The sequence below is a fragment of the Mycteria americana genome, chromosome 14, assembly GCF_035582795.1.
Source record: "Mycteria americana isolate JAX WOST 10 ecotype Jacksonville Zoo and Gardens chromosome 14, USCA_MyAme_1.0, whole genome shotgun sequence".
Taxonomy (NCBI): domain Eukaryota; kingdom Metazoa; phylum Chordata; class Aves; order Ciconiiformes; family Ciconiidae; genus Mycteria; species Mycteria americana.
The window spans coordinates 872,837-892,387 of NC_134378.1; the positions used below are offsets into that span (position 1 = coordinate 872,837).

General features: G+C 51.9%; 2 protein-coding genes across 15 annotated transcripts in view; both read left to right on the forward strand.

Moving 5' to 3' along the window:
• Positions 1–6,463, forward strand: part of LOC142416888 (rho GTPase-activating protein 39-like) — a 57,950-nt gene extending 51,487 nt beyond the window's left edge. For both annotated transcript variants that reach the window (XM_075516988.1, XM_075516989.1), the window contains exons 7-10: positions 1,396–1,595; positions 2,465–2,556; positions 3,102–3,265; positions 3,702–6,463. In XM_075516988.1, coding sequence (XP_075373103.1) covers positions 1,396–1,595; positions 2,465–2,556; positions 3,102–3,265; positions 3,702–3,902 — 657 coding nt within the window. In that variant the 3' untranslated portion in view covers positions 3,903–6,463. The remainder of the gene's footprint in view (positions 1–1,395; positions 1,596–2,464; positions 2,557–3,101; positions 3,266–3,701) is intronic.
• Positions 6,464–13,196: 6,733 nt separating this feature from the next.
• The window catches only part of PHF20 (PHD finger protein 20), a 76,630-nt gene continuing 70,275 nt past the window's right edge, over positions 13,197–19,551 (forward strand). For 7 of the 13 annotated variants that reach the window (XM_075517539.1, XM_075517537.1, XM_075517541.1 and 4 more), the window contains exons 1-2: positions 13,235–13,388; positions 15,875–15,921. The gene's annotated coding sequence lies outside the window, so the exon portion shown is untranslated. Of the gene's footprint in view, positions 13,389–15,874; positions 15,922–17,355; positions 17,404–19,551 lie in introns of those variants that run through there. The other 6 variants (XM_075517540.1, XM_075517538.1, XM_075517547.1 and 3 more) reach the window with 4 other exon arrangements.

Here is a 19,551-nt window from a genome sequence, read left to right on the forward strand (position 1 = left end):
GAAATGGAGATAGAGTGACCCGGGGAGGCTTGCTCAGGGCTCGTCTCCCCATGAACGTGTGTGGGAGAAGGCTGCTGCCCAGGTCCCACCATCTTCCTGGCAGACAGCAGTGTCTGCCACGCTGGCAGCCATGTGGCTGGGCGCTCGCTGGCCTTAGGGACATGGAGGACAAACCTGATGTTTACCTGTCTCCAGGGTAGGAGGAGCTGTCTGTGCAGGGGATGCCCATCGCTTGGTTTCTTCAGGTGAGGGAAGAGTCTCCCTTTGCCACTGAAAGCTTGCATGGGCCGGGTCTTGCAGCTGGTTTATTGCACAGTTGTTCATTCCCAGTTCAAAAAATCGTGCAGTGGAGATGGCTGGTGTGGAGGGGAGCCTCTGTGCTCTGCGTTATCTGGAAATCCCCCTCCTCCCTTTCCTCCATACAGTTCTGTGCAGGGCTGTGAAAGCTGGCAGGCGGCCCCAGCCTGTCCGTCCTAGGTCTTCGAGCCAGATCCAGTTGTCTTTTATTTCTGCAAATCCCTCTGGGGCTTCCCTGCCATCTGGACTCCGTGTACAGCGAGCAAATAGCTGAAATACCTCGGGAGGGGTGAAGGCTCCCAACATCCCTGCAGGGGCAGGACAGGAAACGTCCAGACATGCATCACACACAACTGCAGCCCTGGCAGCTGCTGCCCTCTGAGAGGTCGGCAGGAGCTTTCCCCGTCGCACCTCCTGCTCGGCCGCAGGGTCGCTGCCAAGTGGCCACTGCGCTGGGCAGCCTGCCGCCCCTACGACAGCGCTCTGCATTTCTCTGAATCTCTGCCAGGGGAGATTCAAAGTCCCTTTCAAGTGTCAGTGTCTTTCAGAAGCAACAGGTCCCAGTGCCCGCTTTTCAGAGAGTTTTAGCACCTCTGAGAGCAAAGCTTTCCCTGGAGTTGGACATAGCTGGAATTCCCTTTTCCAAAGGGCTGTTTTTCAGCTGTCCCATGGCCAAGCACTCACCCAGCTCTGGGCTGGTGTACGCGTGCCCTCTGCTGACCTCGCCACAGCTGGGGATGGGCTGGGCTCCATCCTTTCTCCCGCCACGCCAGCAGGTAGAGCTACAGCTAGAGCAGTCCCCCCATGTGCAAAACACAGCAACAGAATCCCTGCAAAAACAGCCCAAACTCTCCAAAGTGGTCTCCTGCCAACAGGCAGCAGCTTCTCTGCTCCTCTTGGGCCTGATGAGTTGAACCCCCCCTGATTTTAGGAGGTGGAGGCTGCAGAGCAAGAACCATGCTGCCAGGAGGCCAGCAAGGTGTCCATGTGCATGGGCAGCCCCCTCCGTCCTGGCCACTCACTGACACCATCCCCAGGTCGCTGTTTCTCTGTGGGCTGGCTGTGCCATAGCTGCACTGAGCTCTTCTCTGTCCTCAGGGCCTCCGTAAACCAACAGTGGAAGAGATAACGCATGCCAGGAATGCCATCGTGACTCCGTCGCTCTTTGGCAGCTCTCTGGAGGAAATCATGCTGCGGCAGCAGGACATGTACCCGGGTAACAAGCTGCCCTGGGTGCAGACGCAGCTATCGCAGCAGGTCCTGGCTCTGGGAGGAGAACAGACAGAGGGGATTTTCAGGTGAGCTTTTGGGGTGCTGTGTTACTTTTGAGCCACCACATGTCAGTCCTTAAAGCCAAGAAATCAAGATTGACCTCCATGTGCTTCCTCTTCCCTGAGAATAGCACTCCGCTGCGGATCACTGACCAGGTTCAGGAATCACCTCTTAAAGTGTGCTAAATGCTAATGCATTTGCATGCGTTAGCACAGAGGGGACAGCATAGATGTGACTTGAACTACTTAGGACAGCACACACCCAGGCAAGGCATTGGACTTTCATCAACTTCAACACAGGGAAGGGACGAGCTCTTGGGTTCCTTGCAGAGCAGTTCATCAAATGCAGCACATCAGCCTTGATGATGCACAAGGCATGAGGAGTCAAGAGAGACAAAGAATCTGTATGGTGAACATAGGGGATTCTGGTTTGTGTTTGGTTTTTTGTTGTTTTTGTTTGTTTGTTTTATTTAACATTTGTGTTAGTTTTTCAGTAGCTGAACTTGATTTAAGGTAGCTAGTAAAAGACTCAACTTTGCCTTGTAAGGATTTCTAGTATCTTGGTATATTTAGCCAGAGATGCTTCTTATCTTTGGACTGAACATGCTGCAGAGAGGCCCAGTTACAGAAAATAATCACTCCTGAGGACAGAACGACAGTTGATGCCTGAGCTAGCAGGAAGGAGACAAGTGTTTCTTCTACCCCACTTTAAAGCTGTGTCTAAAAACAGACAACCCATTCTCTCTGAGGAACCGCTTCTGTAGCTGCCACTGCTGCGTGCTCCCGTCTCCCTGGGGCCCTGGAAGCAGCTTCGGAGCCACGGTTTGCCGGCCAGCTGCCACGCCAGGCACGTTGCCCTGCTTGCTCTGTAAAGGTGCTTTGCTGTGTCTCTGCAGGATACCTGGTGACATAGATGAAGTCAATGCATTGAAGTTGCAGGTGGATCAGTGGAGAATCCCAAGCGGCCTCAGTGACCCCAACATCCCAGGTACGGGAATGCGGCAGGCGTGTGTGCTGCAGCCTCAGCCATGGTAGAGTGCGGAGGGGAAGGTACAGGAGCAGCCCAGGAGGTGTGCTGCAGCTTGTGGATGTGTACACAGGCTGTCATCACCAACTGGCTTTTCATTCTGTGCCTTTCCACATACTGCCCATAGTAAAACACTGGGGGCGATGGGGGAACTTCAGTCTCCAGCTGACTCCAATGGAGTGCGGCTGTGCAAGCTGGACAGTGTGCAGAGCGGCTGGGAGTCATTCAGCAGCAGCACTCCAGCTCCAAGGTCGCATTGTTCTCTCCTCAGGTGGCCCCAGAGCCGCTTCCTGGAGGAGCAGGTAGATAAAAGCCAGCATTTCCCTCTAACTGGCCAGTCTGGCTGCCTCAGAATTTCAGAGCCAAGACTGAAATAAGGTGAAACAGTGCAGAATCCCTTCTCTGCCCTCTGTTTCCTGAGGCATTCAGTCTTGCTGCCAAGTTTTCCTCTGAAGGTGGTGGGGAGGTAACTAGAGCTGTTCTCATGCACCCTGCTTTCTACCCAGCCTCTCTTCTCAAGCTGTGGTATCGGGAGCTGGAGGAGCCCGTGATCCCACAGCAGTTCTACAAAGAATGTATCAGCAACTACGAGGACCCTGATGCTGCCGTGGCTGTGGTGCAGCTTTTGCCGGAGCTCAACAGACTGGTGCTGTGTTACCTCATACACTTCCTGCAGGTAGGCAGCCCCTGCAGTCCTGCGCCGCTGCCGCCAGCCAGGAGCCTGGAGCACACAGGGCACAGTTAGTGGGACAGCTGTGGTGGGCCATCGGCAGGGTTTGAGGACCTCTCACCTGTATTTAAGGTGGGATTGATGGAGGGGGGTCTGCTGGCCTTGGCCCTTATGGGAGCAATAAACAGTGTTCCTGATCTTGCGGACCATGGGGCTGGTCCCAAAGGTTGAGATCTGCAAGATGTTCCATGTCTGCTGAGGCTCCCACGCTGTCAGCTATGTCAGAGCATAGTGGTCTTCCCCTATGAATGTGTGGCTGTTGGGGCATTGTCCTTCAGGGACGCCACATCTGTGCTGTCCTTGCACCTCTGCTTAGGCCACGTGTTTGGAGTCTCTTGCCCTTTTCCGCTGCTCTAGTTGAATGTCTTCTTACTACCTGCAGATCTTTGCTCAGCCATCAAATGTGGGCAGAACAAAGATGGATGTGAATAACCTGGCCATGGTGATGGCCCCCAACTGCCTGCGCTGCCAGTCTGACGACCCTCGCATTATCTTTGAGAACACACGCAAAGAAATGTCCTTTCTTCGCATGCTGATAGTGCACTTGGACACGAGCTTCATCAAAGGGCTGGTTTGAGCCGCTGGCCCTGGGGTCCAAGACATTGCCTTGGGGAGTCGCTGGGTGCCCGAAGTCTTCTCCCCTCCACTTAGGTTTCTTCCATTGTCCTTGCTGTTGTCACACCCTGAGCATCTCCCAGCATATGGCCTTGAGGACAAGGACTAGACAATCCTGGAAGGCTCAGGCTGTTCAGCACCAGGAAGTCCTTGGACATGCCAGGCAGATTCAGTGGTTCCTGGCCTTGCGGTGTGTGTCAGAGGGGGGCAGCCCTCCTCCTTGGAGCCACGGGACTGGTTGCTCATCAAAAGGGCTGTGACATCCATGAGAAACTGCTACCTGGGGCAGTGAGACTCTCCATCTCCCTTCTGGAAGCAGAGTTGGCTTCAGGTAGGAGGACATCACTCCTGTGTTGTGGCATGAGCTGGTCCTGGGGGAGATGCTGCCTCATTGGGGATAATTCCACTGCTATGGCGTCAGCCTGGTTCACCTCTGCAGACTGTTGATTGGAGGCGTGAGGATTGTTCTGACACCTCGCGATGCTGTTGGTAGAGGGATGCGAAGGTGCACGGGGTTTGCTGAGGCAGAGGAGTTCCTTGGACTGCCCCGGTCAGTGGAAGCATGTTGCAGCCCAGGGAGAGGAGGTGTTTGAGCCTCCACTGCTGGTGGCTGGATAGGCAGACATCACACAGCTGGGAGCCCTGGCAGGCCAGATCCACACAGCATCCACCTCACCTTCTCCTTTAGGCAGCTTCAGAGCTGCACAGCAGCATATGGTCAGCATGTGGGACCAGCCCTGTGCTGAGCTAAACCAGCACCCACCCATGCCATGAGGGCTGGGAACAAGAGGAAAGCCACGCACCTGACAACTAACATAAACCACCTCTTTGGCATCTTCCTAACGAGGGCCATATCCTCTGGAGGGGTAACCCCAGCGGCCTTGCAGCTCCTTTCTGCTATGGGCAGTGAGAGCTGACACCAGCTTTCCTGAAGAGCATCTGAGACCGTGTTCAGAGCAGCCTCCACGGCTCCAGCACCCCCCTTTCCTGGTACCAGGTCCTTCCCAGGCTGCTCTGCCAGGGACTGAATACCAGTTTTGCCCACCCTCCTGGTTCAGCCCAGGTCTAAAGAAAGCAGGGAAGGCCCCCAACAGTAAGAAGTGCTCCTGTGCTCGGATGTGCCCTCCCGAGGGCAGAGCAGCAGAGCAGCAGCATTGCCATGTGCTCGTGAAATGCTGAGTTGCCTGGAGTCAGCTGTGGCACCCGTGCTTTTCCCACCAAATTCCCACAGGAGTTGCAGGGGGGTTGGGAAGGAAGGCAAAGGGAAGAGGCAGGTCTGAGCAGCTGAGGTGTGGTGGAGCCTGCATAGGGGTGGTGTCAGGCAAGCAGCTCAGCATTCTCACTGCTGCTGTTAAAGCCCTGTGGCACAGCAAGGACAGTGTCTTCCAGAGGCAGCACATGGATTTCCCCGCAGTCTCCAGATACTGTTGCATGTTCCTTAGCAAGCAGCAGCTTCTAATTCTGTGGCATCCTGGTGTTACTCTTCTCTTCCTTTGAAGTGTTTTCCCTGCTGGAGGCAGGTCTGCTGCAAAAAGCTGCGTGTTGGGATTACTCATGCAATGCTAAGTCTGCTGGTAGCATGCAAGCTTGCATTTGCATTTCTGCATCTCCCCCCCTTTCAGGTGGGGACCTGGGATCATCCTCTCCTGATTGCAGTGGGGAGCCCTGCCAGCAGTGAGGTTTAAAGCTGATGTCTGAATCTGTACCAAAGGTTTGGGCATAAGGTGCCACATGCAGAGAGTGCCCTGAGCCTGCTGGCTGCTTGGACCTCTTGATGTGTGTGAGCAGGGTTTCCAGGGCACACGTTTGCTCAGATGAACTCTACAGCGGGAGTTCAGTTTGTGCCCAGCTGAACAAGGGTTGTGGTTCCTCTCCTTGTACCAGATGCTTCTGTCGTCCAGTGGGCCAGGAAATCTTGCTCCCATGTCAGGATTAGCTCTGTCAAACGTGCCCCCCAAAATGCCGGCATCTCCTTCACACAGCCATGCCATGCCATGCCATGCCATGCCATGCCATGCCATGCCATGCCATGCCATGCCATGCCATGCCATCCCAGTGCTTTGAAGCCGTTCAGCTCGGTTTAGCCTTCTGAAGCGCTGAACAACTTGTACTTCAGATGTGGGGCTACTTTCCCAGAAATGTAGACAGGCAGGGGGTTACCGGCTCTGCCATATTGTACTGAAATTTGAACTGTTGAACAGGCTTGGGGTGCCACGTCCTGCCCCCACCATGGGCTGGAGCAGCCATGTGGTACCTACCCCCCTCTTTGGGCATGCGCCTGTGTCGGGCTTTGCCTGCATCCAGCCACCGCGTAGGTGATCCATGTTATTCCTTGCACTTAGCTGTAGCAGGCAATCAAACCATAGGCATTTGCTGCTATTACAAATGAATGCTTCTTGCCAGGGCTGTAAAATAGGCTAATAAATGACACTGGATATTATTTTCTTTGCCAACAGATTTGTAAATACGAATCAGTAAAGCAGCCTCTCCTCTGTTATAATAATAAATACAATCTCCATGGTTGTCTCTTGTCTTTTTTGTGAATTTCTGAAGCAAGATCATGCCCACCTGGAGCTGCAGATTTCAGCCTGGATGCTGGTGTTTGTGAATAACATTTAGGAACCAGCATGACGTAAGCACTTGGAAACCAAGCTGTGGGCTGGTTCTGTTGTTCTTAACTCCCAGGCAGCTACTAAGGAACACTTGATGAAAATTGGAAGAGAACAGGTTAAAACAGATGAAGGACAATACTTCTTTATACAGGATCTTCTGGAGCCTTTCAGGGTCAAAAAGGGATTAGAGAAGTTTATGGGCAATAGCTCCACAAATGGGCAGTCAGAGGATGAGAGAGGGATGTACTGCTAAAATCCCTCATCCAGCAGCTGTGAGTGCTGCAAGTGGACTGCAGGAGGTGGCCACGCACGCGTGCTTCCCCTGCGTAGTCTCCGCTGTTGGAGATGTGGTTAGATAGGCTGTTGGGCTGACCCACCTGGGACATTCTTATGTTCAGACTGGAGGATTCTCTGATCTTTCCTCCATCGCCGCTCCAAGGAGCAGCTGGGAGCAGTCTGTGTTGGTGCTCTGGTTACACACTGCAGTGGGGCTGCAGCGCAAGTGCTGGCTGTGCTGCTTCAGCCACGCAGCGACGAGTTACTGCCCTGGGTCTGGCTGGTGCTGCTGATGCCCTAGGGGTGGTCACTGTCCTGGCAGCACTGGGAAAAGACGGTGCACTTCAGGCAAAGCTGGTAAGGGCTGCTCAGTCACTCCAGCAGTGTAAGATCACCTGTGCCAGCCAAATCACTGGGTCTTCACACCAGCCTTGCTGGCAGGAGGGACAGGCAGGTGGCCTGTAGCCTTCAGGAGAGAGGCAATGACAAGTGAGAGCAGAAGGAAGAGCAATAGCATCATAACCTCACGCAGCCCTTTCCTAGGTGGATGTCGGCAGCTGATGTCTAGGTGTTCCCAAGGCTTTGCTGTGAAATGAGCTGATAAAAAGCTCACAAACTAAGTGCTGCAGCTGAGGCTCAGGGACTTGGGCTCACTCTTGCAGTCACCTTGGCCTGCCTCCTTATCTGGATTGCTTTAACAATCAATGGCCAGAGTAGCAGCTGGGCTCATAACGAGCTTGTGGTTTGTTCTCAGCTTCCATCAGCAGCGCAGTAAGACCCTGTGCCAGAGGGTGGCTTGGGACACAGCTCACTTCTTTGGCTCCTTGTAGAGAGGAGGCACCTGCAGCTTGTCTGAGACTTGCCACCGGTCATGGAAGGGTAATGTGTCCCAAGAGGGCCAGCACCCTTGTGGTGCTGGATGCTCTTGCTGGTGCTGTTGAATTTCTGGCCAGTTTAAGTCTCCTTTTCACAGAGCCTGGCATGAGCCTTTTGCTGTCTCTGTGATCATGTCCTGGGAATCTCCAAACAAAAATGTTAAAAGCAATTCTCCCAGCTACTGATTACAGCTGATAGACACTGTGCCCTCAGGTCTGCTGTCCACGCTCCACCCCAGCTACTGAAGAGGTTGGGCAGCTGTTGGGGGATGATGGGTGGATTTTGGACCTCTCTGTAGGTTTATCTTGAGATGAAGGAAGGTAGGGCTCAGCTTTGGCAACTGCCTGGTGTGTTACAGGATGTGGTAACCACAAGGCCACCATCCTGCTCACCCACCACCCCTCCTGGTAGAGAAGCTTCCCGCAGTCTCTCCTCCCCTTGCAAATGTGAGGGGTCTCCCTCCTCCTGGCGCACCAGAGATACTCCATTCCTCCCTCAAACCAGAGGTGCCCGGAGGCTGTGCCATCTCCCCAGAAGTCCAGAGCAGTGGGAGGCCAGTGTTTAGCCTAATCCTCATGTCGAGCTTTGCACTAAATCAGCCCTGTGGAAAGACAGAGACTAGAGGAACAAGCAAGCCTGCATCAGGAGCCCTGTGGCACCAGAGGGAGGCAGAGATGGGAGGGTCCCTGTCCTGACGCTGCCCTAGTGCGGGTTTGATGTGGGCACAGCAAAGCGCCGGCGGATTCAGCAGAACCGGCTAGTGGAGACGGCACTGAGCTGGGGCTCTGCAGAGCAGGGCTCAGGCGCTGGCACACCCATAGGCTGTCTGTGGGACAACCATCAATGATAAGATGGAGAAAGCTGATTTAGCTGCTGAGCGCTGCTGCTTTTAGAGCTCCTGTTCTCCTGTAGCATTTGTCAACCATGGCAGAGAGAACTGGGTGTGGGTGCAGGCAGCTGGAGAACCATCTCAGGCATGAAAAGGGGACAGGGAAAAGCCCAGGCATTCAGAGTGAGGAGCTGCGTGCTTCCAGGTGGCTGTGCAGGAAAGCTTTTGGGACACGTGGAGTCACTCATCAGCTGGACTTTTCTTTTCAAAGCAGGGTTCATCAGCTGAAGACTGCCCAGCCCGCGAAGGTTTGAACCTGCATCTCCCAGGGGCTCCTCCTGCCCTGGCCTCCACCTGGAGCTTCCTCCATCTCACCATCAAAGCCATCCCACTTTGTCTGAAGTGCTTAGTGTTTACTGGTACTGTAAAGAGAGCTTGTGTCTGAGGACTGAGAACTGTGCAACCTCAGCTGTCGGGGCTGGGTACTGGCAGGATTCAGGGTGCAAATCCATGAAGGTATTCAGAAGCCCAAGACCGAGACTGGTCTTACAAGCTACTACTTCTCCCAAAGGAGAACTAGTAGCTTATGTCAGCTCGTCTCCACTTGCAGCCCCATTTCCTCCATCCCATCTGGTGCTTCATTCAGATCACAAGCAACAGGGGAGACCGGGTGGGTCATGGCGGGGATGTGAGGGCAGGGGGATGGAGGAGGAGCGGGGCCCTCTCTTTTGAGGGCAGTGAGCTCTTGGATTGGTTCAGCCGCGAGGTATAACTTCCCCTGAAATGACCTGGCCTTGGTGCCTCCTGGGGACAATGAAGGTGCTGCAATTGCAAACCGTACCCAAATACTGGGCTGGGGTGTCCCTGCAGTGCATGCTACCTCCCCACTCTCAGGGCAGGATAAACATTCAGAAGAGCGCAGGACAGCCAGACCCTATAGCCCCAGGGACCACAGAAGGGCCTATAGAGCAGGGTTGGTCTCTACCGACCTGTCGACCTCTCTACCGTCGGTCTGCCTGCAGGCAGACAGCCCCAAAGAGGCTGAGGAGATGAAGGGGGCTACAGTCTGCCCCCACTCCCAGTTGAATCGGGGGGGTGTCTCTAGGTGCACTGATGCAGAAGTGTCCACTTGTTTGCATCTCCCCCATGCCACTCCACAGATGGGGCTGCACCTGTCCTGAGCAAGGGCACAGGCTGAGGGTGGACATCCTTCCCTGGAGACCTGCAGCCGGTTCCCAGCCTCTCTGCATGCTCTGGCCAACAAAGAAGGGGTGAGAAAGTGATCTGAGGTATAAACTGCCCAGATGTGGAGTGCTATTGTGAGTGAGGCACACTGACTTGGTGAGTCACTCATCTCCCACCCTTACGTGCACCTTGGGACCAGGCCTGGAGGTCAGCCAGACCTGTGGGGACCTCCAGCAGCGCTCTGACAAGAGCAGGTTTGAGCAGGGTGAGGATGGTGGGGAAAGCTGGACACAGAAAACTCATCCCTGGACCACTGCACACACTTTGGTGTGGAGGGCAGGGACTATGTCCAGATGAGTCTGTAAACCCCCCTGACCCGTGCTGGCCCTCATCTAATCCCCACCAGGGCTGATGATCTGCACAACACGTCGCCTCTCTTGGCAGCAGAGCAGTCAGCTTCTGCAGTTGTGCGGACTGCAGTGACCCCGCGTGGGCTGCGCAGAGGCAGCCGAGGGCTCCCCGCCTCTGGCTGGCAGAGGCCCTTGTGCAGGCGAAGATAAACCCCCGTGGGCACAGAGCCAGCCCTTCGCAACTGCCACGCTGGCCCCTTGGGTGGCCGGTCAGGGAGGAGAAGAGAGTCTCCTGCAGGGGATTACTCCAGCCAAGTGCAGAGGGCGGCCTTGCAGACCGTTCACTGGAGCTGGTTTGGCCTCCTTTTATAGTCAATGCAAGAGGCGTTTTCTGAGCACAGTTCCTCTGGTGCCGAAGTGGAGGCAGAAGGCTGGCTGGGTGCATTGCCCTTGCCACGTGCCTGATTTTCTCTGTTGAGTTATGGGGAGGCCGGCCAACAAGCTCAGCTCTCTGTCAGGCAAGGGAAGAGCCAGCAGTGTGGTTGCCTGCACTCAAGGCCAGATCTTTGACAGCACAGCTGTAGAGCTGGCCTTGAAGGGAAAGAGCTGGAGGATGCCTCACTGGGAGCTTCCTCCCTCTTCTTCAGGAATGTTGCCTAATCGCAGACCCTCGTCCTTGGTCTCTGCATGAGCCAGGTCAGCCATTCCCGCACTGATCTGGACCCTGACCCCAGCCCATGGACTGACATCCTCCCTTGACCTCAGACCTGCCTCATCGCTGTGGGACTTGCACACTCATCTGGTCACTGTCACTGGACCTGCTCTGCTCCCATTTCCCGCTGGCCTGCACCGTGCTGGGTAGGGCAGTGCCCTGCCTGTCCCGCTGCCAGCTCAGCTCCAGCTCGCCTGTCCTGGGACAGCATCCCGCTCCTGCCGCTCCCTGACAGAGAGCCAGGTGGGGCTCATGACACCGTGCTGAGCATAAATCAAGGCTTTGCAGGTGAGACCAGAATTGCTTTCCAGAGGAGGCAGACAGACCGTTCCCAGGCTGCAAAGCTCAGTTTGTCCACAGGTGTATTTATTGGTTTCCTTGATGTGTGGGGAAACACTGGATCCCAACTGATCCAGCTGAGCTGAGCAGAAACTCTTGGAGGGGGCCGGGATCTGTCTGAGACATGGCTGAGGACAGGCAGAGGCAGCACTGGTGTTTATGGTGGCTGCCAGTGCAGGAGTGCCGTTCCCTGGGAAGGGCTGCCACTCCGTGGTCAGCCAAAATAGGCAGGTATGTCTAACATCCGAGGGGTTCCGATAACATGGCTGCTGACATCGGATACTGCAGCTGGAGTCCTGGACAGTGCAGAAGGAGAAACAGATCACAAATTGGCATAGACACATCCCTGCACTGCCAAAAGCCGTGTGCTCTCAGTGGGAACAGCAGAACAAAGGATTATTTTCCACATCTCAAAACCAGTGGGATCTAGGAAGACCCATTTCTGTGGAGAAGGAAGTGGTTTCTGACATGTGCTAAGATTCCATGTTTTTTTTAAATGATGAAAACTCCTGAATGAAATATAGTGGTCTCAAAAAACCCAATACATTAATACTATGCTTATGTTTTGGTAAAAAAATAAATACCTATCTCCCTCAAAACTTTGGAGGTTTTTTTTTAGCTGCTTTCTATTTTAATTTTCTGCATTTTTTTTCTCTTGCTTCTAGAAACCTGCAATGTTAAAACCCCATGTGAGATTTACAGGTTAAAAAATAAATCCAAACTGATAACTACATTTTCTGCCACATTTTTTTTCCTGTTGTGGTATTTTTAGCAAGCCACTCTGCTTCCACGAATTCTCAGCACACAGCTCACAGGCTCTGTCAGAGAAGCATTAACACACAAGCTGCTGTGCAGTGATGGGGGCCACTCTGCTTTAAACCATCATTTGTGCTCTCTGGGTCCTGTGCTGTTCACGGCACCGGGCTGAGGCTGATGTCATGGGAGCAGTCAGATTTGTGCAGTGACAGCATTTCCTGTGGCTATTCAGGAGGAGGAAGACAGGAGAGAAAAGCACTTGGACTCTGCCCTCCTCCCAAGCCTGGCAGCACATGCAGCCCTAGCCTTGCTTCTGCAGACACCTTGGCCGCAGCAGTTACTCTTTCGATCCTGAAACCTGGCAGGCAACAATCATCCACTTGTCTGTGGCCTCTGAGCAGAAAATGAAGGATTATCCCAGGAAAACCACCTCAACCAGAAGAGTTTATCCACCCACAGTGACAAACACTGTAATATTTGATATTAAGAACTTCAGCCTGCAAAGATTTTTGCTCTTTTGGTGTCAGTCTGGTTTTGGCTTTAACCTAGCATAAAACAAAAAAAAAAAAAAAAAAAATTATTTGCCCCTGTACAATTCTGTGTCTACAGAACATCCAGTTCTCTGGCTGTACCAAAGGGTAGCCAGCCAGTTGAGGGGTGTTAACGCTCTCCCTCCAGTTGGCACTGGTAAGGCCTCACCTGGAGTGCTGTGCCCTGAGCTCCCCAGGACATGAACGAAGGGGAGCAAGTCCAGCAGATGGCTGCTGAGATGGTCAGAGGGTTGGTGTGCAGGAGGAGCGCCCACAGCCTGGCCATCCAGGTTCACGGAGGACCAAAAGTGCCAGACTGCTTTTTTTTGCCTGTATTTCACCCTTCTACGGGCCCCCGCCACCCCGAAACGCCTCGCGCTCCTGCCCGCAGAGCGCTCCGTCTGACGCTGCGCTGTGGAATCCTGCCCGGCTTTGGGCAGGGCTCCCTGCGGCCGCGGCACGCAGGACGGAGCACCCACGGGGTGTTTTCCCCGAGAGCGCCGTTGGGGCCCGGCGTGAGAAGCTGCAGCCGCGGGAGGGGCACGGGGTCTTCCCTCTGAGGCGGCAGGAGGCTGAGCGGGCTCCGTGGGAAGGTGCCATTCCCGTGGAGGGAACAGGACGGCGCCGGGCCCGGCCGCGACCCCCTCAGCCCGCACTACCTCAGCGCCCTCGGCCCGGGGTGGTGGCTCCCGCCCCGCCCCCGCCTCAACGCCCGGCCCCGCCCCCCGTCTCGCGCCCCCAGCGCGCGCGCGACCGCCGTCGCCACGCGGGGAGAGCGCGCCCCCCGCCCACGTGCCCCGGCAGCGAGAGGGAGGGGCTCCCCCTCCCCGCCCCTCTCGCGGGGCCCCGCCCCCTGCCTGGCGGCGCCGCATCGAGGCGGCCATTTTGTGGCGCTGCGCGGTCGGTGGCGCTGGGCTCGGCGCGGAGCGGGGCCCGGGGCGGTTCGGCTCCGTTCTAACCCTTTTTCCCGTACAGATCCCTCGGTAAGAGCGCGGCGGCGCCCGGGCAGGCCGGGCCCCCTGCCCTGTCCTGCCCCGCGCTGCGGGCCCGCGGCATGGCGAGGCGAGGCGAGGCGAGGCGAGGCGAGGGGAGGGAAGGGAAGGGAAGGGAGGCCGAGCGCGGTGCGGCTGGCACGCGTCCCCGCGCACAAAGGGCCGGGCCGGGCGGTGCCCGCTGCGCTGCGGGCCCGGGGCGCTGAGCGGGGCCCGCTTCCGCCGCGTCGCGGCCTGGCGCGCTGAGGCCGGGGGGCCTGGGCCGCGGGCCGGCCCTCACCCTCGCTCGCTCGTTCCCTCCTTCCCGCCCGCCGCGCCTCGGCCCGCGCCCGGCGGCCCGCGGAGCTGCGCGGCCGGCGCGGGCAGGTGAGTATGTGCGGGCCGAGCGCAGGCGCCGAGGGCCCGGCCGGCGTGGGCGGCCGAGTGACCTTGCGGCGGGCTCGGAGGCCGAGCCGCGGCCGGAGCGCGGGGGCTCTGGCGGCGGCCGGGGCTGGGCGGGCGCGGGCGGCGCCGCGGCGGTGTGGGGGTCGCGCAGGCCGGGAGCGGCGCCTGGCGGGCCCCGAACTGCGGGGGAGCGGCGGGAGTTGCGCGCCCGGCGGTCGCGGCGGCGCGGTCGTGTTGTCGGCGCCTCGTCCCTTCGGCGCGGGAGGGGGCGGCGCGGGGCCGGTCCCGGTGGGGCTCCGCGAGGCGCCGGCGGCTGCTCCTCGCCCGGCCCCGGAGGACGAAGCGGGGAGGAACCTCGCGTGGCGCAGGTACCTGCTCCGCAAGATGTTCACCACGGCCGGGGTTGGTTTCCGTAGGCAGCACCGTCAGCTGGAGGCTTCTGGGCTTTTTGTGTCCGTGAAGTCTGGAGCACACCTCTATCCCGCTGCATTTTGTCCTTTTGAAATGTCTTTAAGGAACAGAAATAATGGTGGATCCTTGCACTAACCCGAAAGCTGCTTCATATCGTACCTGTTTAATGGATGGAATTGGGAGGTGCCATATTCTTCTTCCTGACAGGCCTGGGTTCAGATGTGGCTTACTGCTACTGAAATGGATTATTGTACCAGTTGGCTTGGCATGCACATGCAAACCGTAGCCATAGCAGGGCTTGGTTAATTGAAGCAGGTTGTCAGTACAACTTTGGGAAACAGTTATATGTCCTTTACTTATTGAAAATCTTCCTGGTACCAGCGATGTTTCTGTGATCCCAGGCTATTATTTCTCGCTTAATGCTTGAAAATAGATCAGGAGGAATATTTGAATGTTGATGAGTCCAAGCTGGATAAAATAAATAAAGCTGGATAAAACGTCTTCTTTCTGTGTACGGAATTTGGTATTGTATTCAGTAGGAGAATGAAACCAAATGGTAAATACAATGCTAATGATTTGAAGTGACCTTTTGTAGGTGTCTGTACAGAATCTTGTAACTAAGTTATCTCTGTAACAGAAACACTTTTGACCTGGGTTCATTTAATTTTCTGTAATGAGCAAGGATCCTTTCACAGGATCAGTTTCCAAAAAAAGCCAAGTGAGAAGACTTGCAACGAAGATCACTCATAGTATAATTATCTCTCAAATTTTTGTGTGACTTTTTTAATAGTTCTGGAATTGAAGGTGGTTTAGACGAATACTTATTATTTGACCTAAGTCAGCTTGTGGAATAGTTCAGTTTACATTCTTGCTGATAACTTTGTTGATGTCTTCTGAATGGAAATAAAATTTTACTTGAGCGGTCTGAGAGTAAAATCTGCTTGCCTGTAATCCAGAGTAATTAATTAAGGTCAAGTTGGGAATGAGGCTAGAATAGTAATTGCTCATAACAGTACTGCCTTGACTGAAATGTAAGAAGCATGTAATTAATTCTTACCTTTAATTGGATAAGTTCTCTGAAGCGCTTTCTTTTGCTCTTGTAGTTCCCGATAACCTAGGCAATGATATTGACCTGAATTCTCCCCCTTGGCCAGGAAAGGAGGGTTCAATCCCTAATTTAATTGTAGGGGACAATAAATTATCTGTAACAGCATATTTTATTTATAACTGTGTCTCTAGAAGCTAGGTATTGTCTGTGGCTGTAATTTGTCAGACCTTGACAGGTGCTGACACTGTTGCTGTAGGAAAGCTGTCCTGCTACTTGTCTCCTCGTTTCTGCCCATATGGCACTGTCCTGTGCAGATGTGAGCACTTGTGCAACAGTGTTGTGAGCTGAGCTAAAGAATGTAGCCGGGGGGGAGGATTTATTGTTCAGCCCTACAAGTGGTTGTCATCAGTATTTAAAATGCATTCTTGATGGTTGCCTAATTGCGTGGGTACAGTGGTTTTCTTAAATTAAAGAAAAAAGAAAAGTTACATATACTTTGGACTTAATGGTGCATCATATTGAGAAGTCTTGTAAAGTGCTTGTAATAATTCATTCAACAGTTGAACAACTCTCCTTTCTTTTTTGCGTCAATTTATTCCTTATCTTCATACTTCTGTTCCTTGCTTGCCTACAGGTTTATTTTGACTTCTTGTGCTTCATGTGGGAAAAGACACTTTTCAGGTAAGAAATAGTGACTTGGAGCTCTTGGTTTGTCCTTGCTGTCAAAATGCCAATAGCTACATGGCCTATATATTTCAAAAAACCTTTGGCTTTTCAGTTTTTTTGTGGCTGCAAGCACCAGACTTAAGTGATCATGTGCGTACGGGTGTATAATGTGTCCATGCTGACTGACTGCAGATGTGTGTTGCAGAAAATAATGCATGTTGGAATACAATTACTTCTTTTTGAGGCTTGTTAGTTTGTTGACACGCCTTTGTGTGGTTTTACTGGGCTTGAGAACTTTTGGCCAGACTTGTTTCAGTATAGCCAGCTGCAGTCTGCCTTATTTTTTTTAAGAACTCCATTTCAGGTAGGTTTATGAAATTGGTTAAAAAGAGATATAACTGTCTCCATTTGTGTCTTTAGCTGGGTAGCCTGTATTAAAAAAAAAGAGGGGAAGCACTACTGCTTAGCGTGGGGTGGTTTGGTTTCTTTTTTTCCAGTATGAAGTTAGCACCAAAGAGCTTTCCTGATCTTGTTGCTGATGTTAAAATACTAGTTTCAAAACAGACTTCTGTTTCTGGTACTTATACTCAGCACTTCTTTCCCAAGGAAATGGAGAATATCCTCCTGTTCCATAGAGTGTGTGAGTGAGGAAACTATCTTGAAACACCTCTAGTGCTCCAGATGTAGAACTGAGCATCCTTGGCCTAGACCTGTGCATCAGTGGCACAAAGAGAGTGCCAGTGATAGGGTTTGAGTTAAGGTTTTTAGTTTTAAAGCGGAAGGCTTATAGGCTTCTGGTAGTGTAGCAGAGGTTGCAAGTATACCAGACTTCAGTGGCTTCTTCACTATAATGCAAGTTGTTAATGGCTTTTTTGTTATGTGATCCCCTGTATTTATATCAGTCCTTTGCCTAGATTGCAGCTCTGTCATCTCAGTATTGCTGTCATCAGTCTTGCAAAAAGATGCACTGATTTTTCTGTTTGTTTGTTTTTTGTTTTTCCTGCTGTCCTTTCATCTCTGAGCTGTGGGAACAAGTCTACAAGCAGCCTCGAAGCGCACCCCTTTCTTTCCTTCTCTTAATAAAACAAGGGAGTCACATCCTTCTTGCAGTGTGGCACATACACAGATGATTTGTCTGCTCAATGCATTATCTTAAATGAAGACATAATTTTTCATCAAAGCTCATGGTGGTGTAACTTGCAAGATTTCCCTTTGTTTTAATGTCATGAAAATATCCTCCTCTTTATCAACAAGTAGGGTAGACTTGGTCCTGTCCGGTTGGGAAGCAATTGAATAATGAAACTGAGAATGCCGTGTCTAAGTGTCAGAACACTATATACTGACTGGCTGGAAACAGCGCCCTATGGGATTTTCAGTGGACAATATTGCAGGTGCTATAAATTATCTGTGAAAATGTTTCTCAGATTTTTTTTTTAACGGATGTTTTTACAGGTAGACTTCTAAGAGTCAGAAGTCCAAGTCCAGTTACTGCTGCAGGTACTGTTACCAGATCATTTTTGTACTTTCCTACTGGCTCCTTCCATTTTCAGTCATAATCTTTTCCTCTAATAGCTAAAATACATGTTGATACTCCCTGATAAGAAAAATCTTAGGTTCAACAGTCTGCTGTAAGTGTATAGTGTGCTGCTGGAACACCCAGAGCAACTTCAAAGCCGAGGGCAGGACATCTAGTCAAAACGGAGGAATTAATTGGTCAGCTTACTGACCAACACATAACCTTACGTATTACATTTCTATCTCAAGTGTGGACTTCCCTAGAACACCAAGGTATTGCTTTCAGAAGGGATGTAGGTGGCAATACTTCAGAGCCACTTAATACTTAAATGTTTGTACTGACTTTAAAACATTGGCATTGAGTATAAGATGGAATTAGACTCAGTAATCTCAGTGTTGTAACCAAGCAGACGCTATGTGGGCAAATGGAAGTCATGTTCTTGCACCCTGCCTGTTTCTTAAAGGTATGTTATTTTAAGAAGAAACCTGTCGTCTTTGCAAAATTGTCAGATGAGTTTTTGAGCCCACGTGTGGTTCCTTTCCTCATCTGTCATGCAAGGCCACTCTCTGACAGTTAGCACCTTGTCCAGGGTTGTTCAATAGGTTCAACCTTGGGCTGCTGCAATACCACCCTAAACCAAGTATTTAAATATAGTCCCACTGTAAGTAAGTTTATCCAAGGAGTTCTGTGGATTTTTTGTTGGTTTTGCCTCTGAGGGAGTCTAGAATGGCAATGAGAATCAGTCTACTTTTTTCCTTTTCCTGATTTCATTTTTATTTGACAAAGGCACCGTGAGCCCATAGGTACCCATTAGGCAGGGTGAAAGTGTCTTTTTGAGGACAGTTACACTTGATGCATTCAGCATCACAGAGTGGTTTTATACAGCTTCAGTTTAGGTAGAAAAACAGGAGAAATTGCATTGGGGTGCCTAATCTGCGGGCTAAATTAGGCTTCTCAGCACAATTCAAATGGCTGTAGCTTGTTTCTGCCACTCTTTCTGCACTCCAGAGAAGCCTTGCATGTATTGACATGAATTGGATTTGTGGATGAAGAAACTGTTCTGGAGAAACTCTTTTAGTTTATTTCTCGTATGACCAAAATGCAGATCCCTCTGCCGTGTGATGAACGTAGTTTATCCAACTGAGGGTGCCTTCTTTGGCAGGAGAGGACTGCACTTGGTCATCTTGGCTCGTGTTTGTTCACATGGCTGGACATGCATGGATTGATGTGGTGAACTCTCACGATTTGGAGATTTTGCTTCCATAAGAAACAATGCAGCTTGCTTGAGCTGTCTGCAGGTGGTTCAGTTGTTAAACATTTGAATTCTTAATTTCTTTGGGAGAATTCTTGCTGTCTGATATATTAATTTGCACCTTAAAATACCATTCACATTGAATTTACTCATTCTTAACTAAGAAGATCTAAAACTATAGAGATGTTTAGAGTCTTTAAGTTGCTAGAAGCTTTTTCAATGAAAGAAGTGTTTCATGTAATGTTTTTTTTCCCTGATTTGTTAGGCTGCTTTTTTCATGGCAGTTGGAATTACTTCTAAATGCAAGAAGGGTTTTTTCCCTGTCTTCCTGAATAGTTTAAAAGATATTTTTAAATCTTCAGAAAGCATTAGTCATCTAGCCATGCTCTATCTTGAAAAGCCATGCTTGTTAAATAAGAGTATATCTGTAATTTGAGCTTGTCGAAAGCTTGTATCTGACCTAGGGTTTTGGTTGGTTTTTTAAAATATCAAGTCATCTTTCAGTACAGGTTAAAGTTTGTTAACCACCATGGTATTGCAGCAGAAATCTGCCAGTATGAGCAGGCATTGTATGTTACATCAGAAGTGATGACTTCACTTGTGCAAATCCCAGTCTGCTGTAATTGTTTTTCAAAAGAATTTTGATGTACTTCCAAATCTAGAACACTCAGGCATTTTAACCCTTTGACTCAGATTTGGCAGTTTTGATTTTGTTTATGGGCTGCTTCTCATAGTTGGTATTTCAGAATTGAAGCTTTCTCTGTTTTTTAGCTACTGTCCTGAGAGTTAAAGACTGTTTGGGCGATAGGAGTATAATTGATGCAGTGATATTTGGGGGGTTTCTCAGTAGTAGTTCTCATTAAACTCCTGGGAGGAA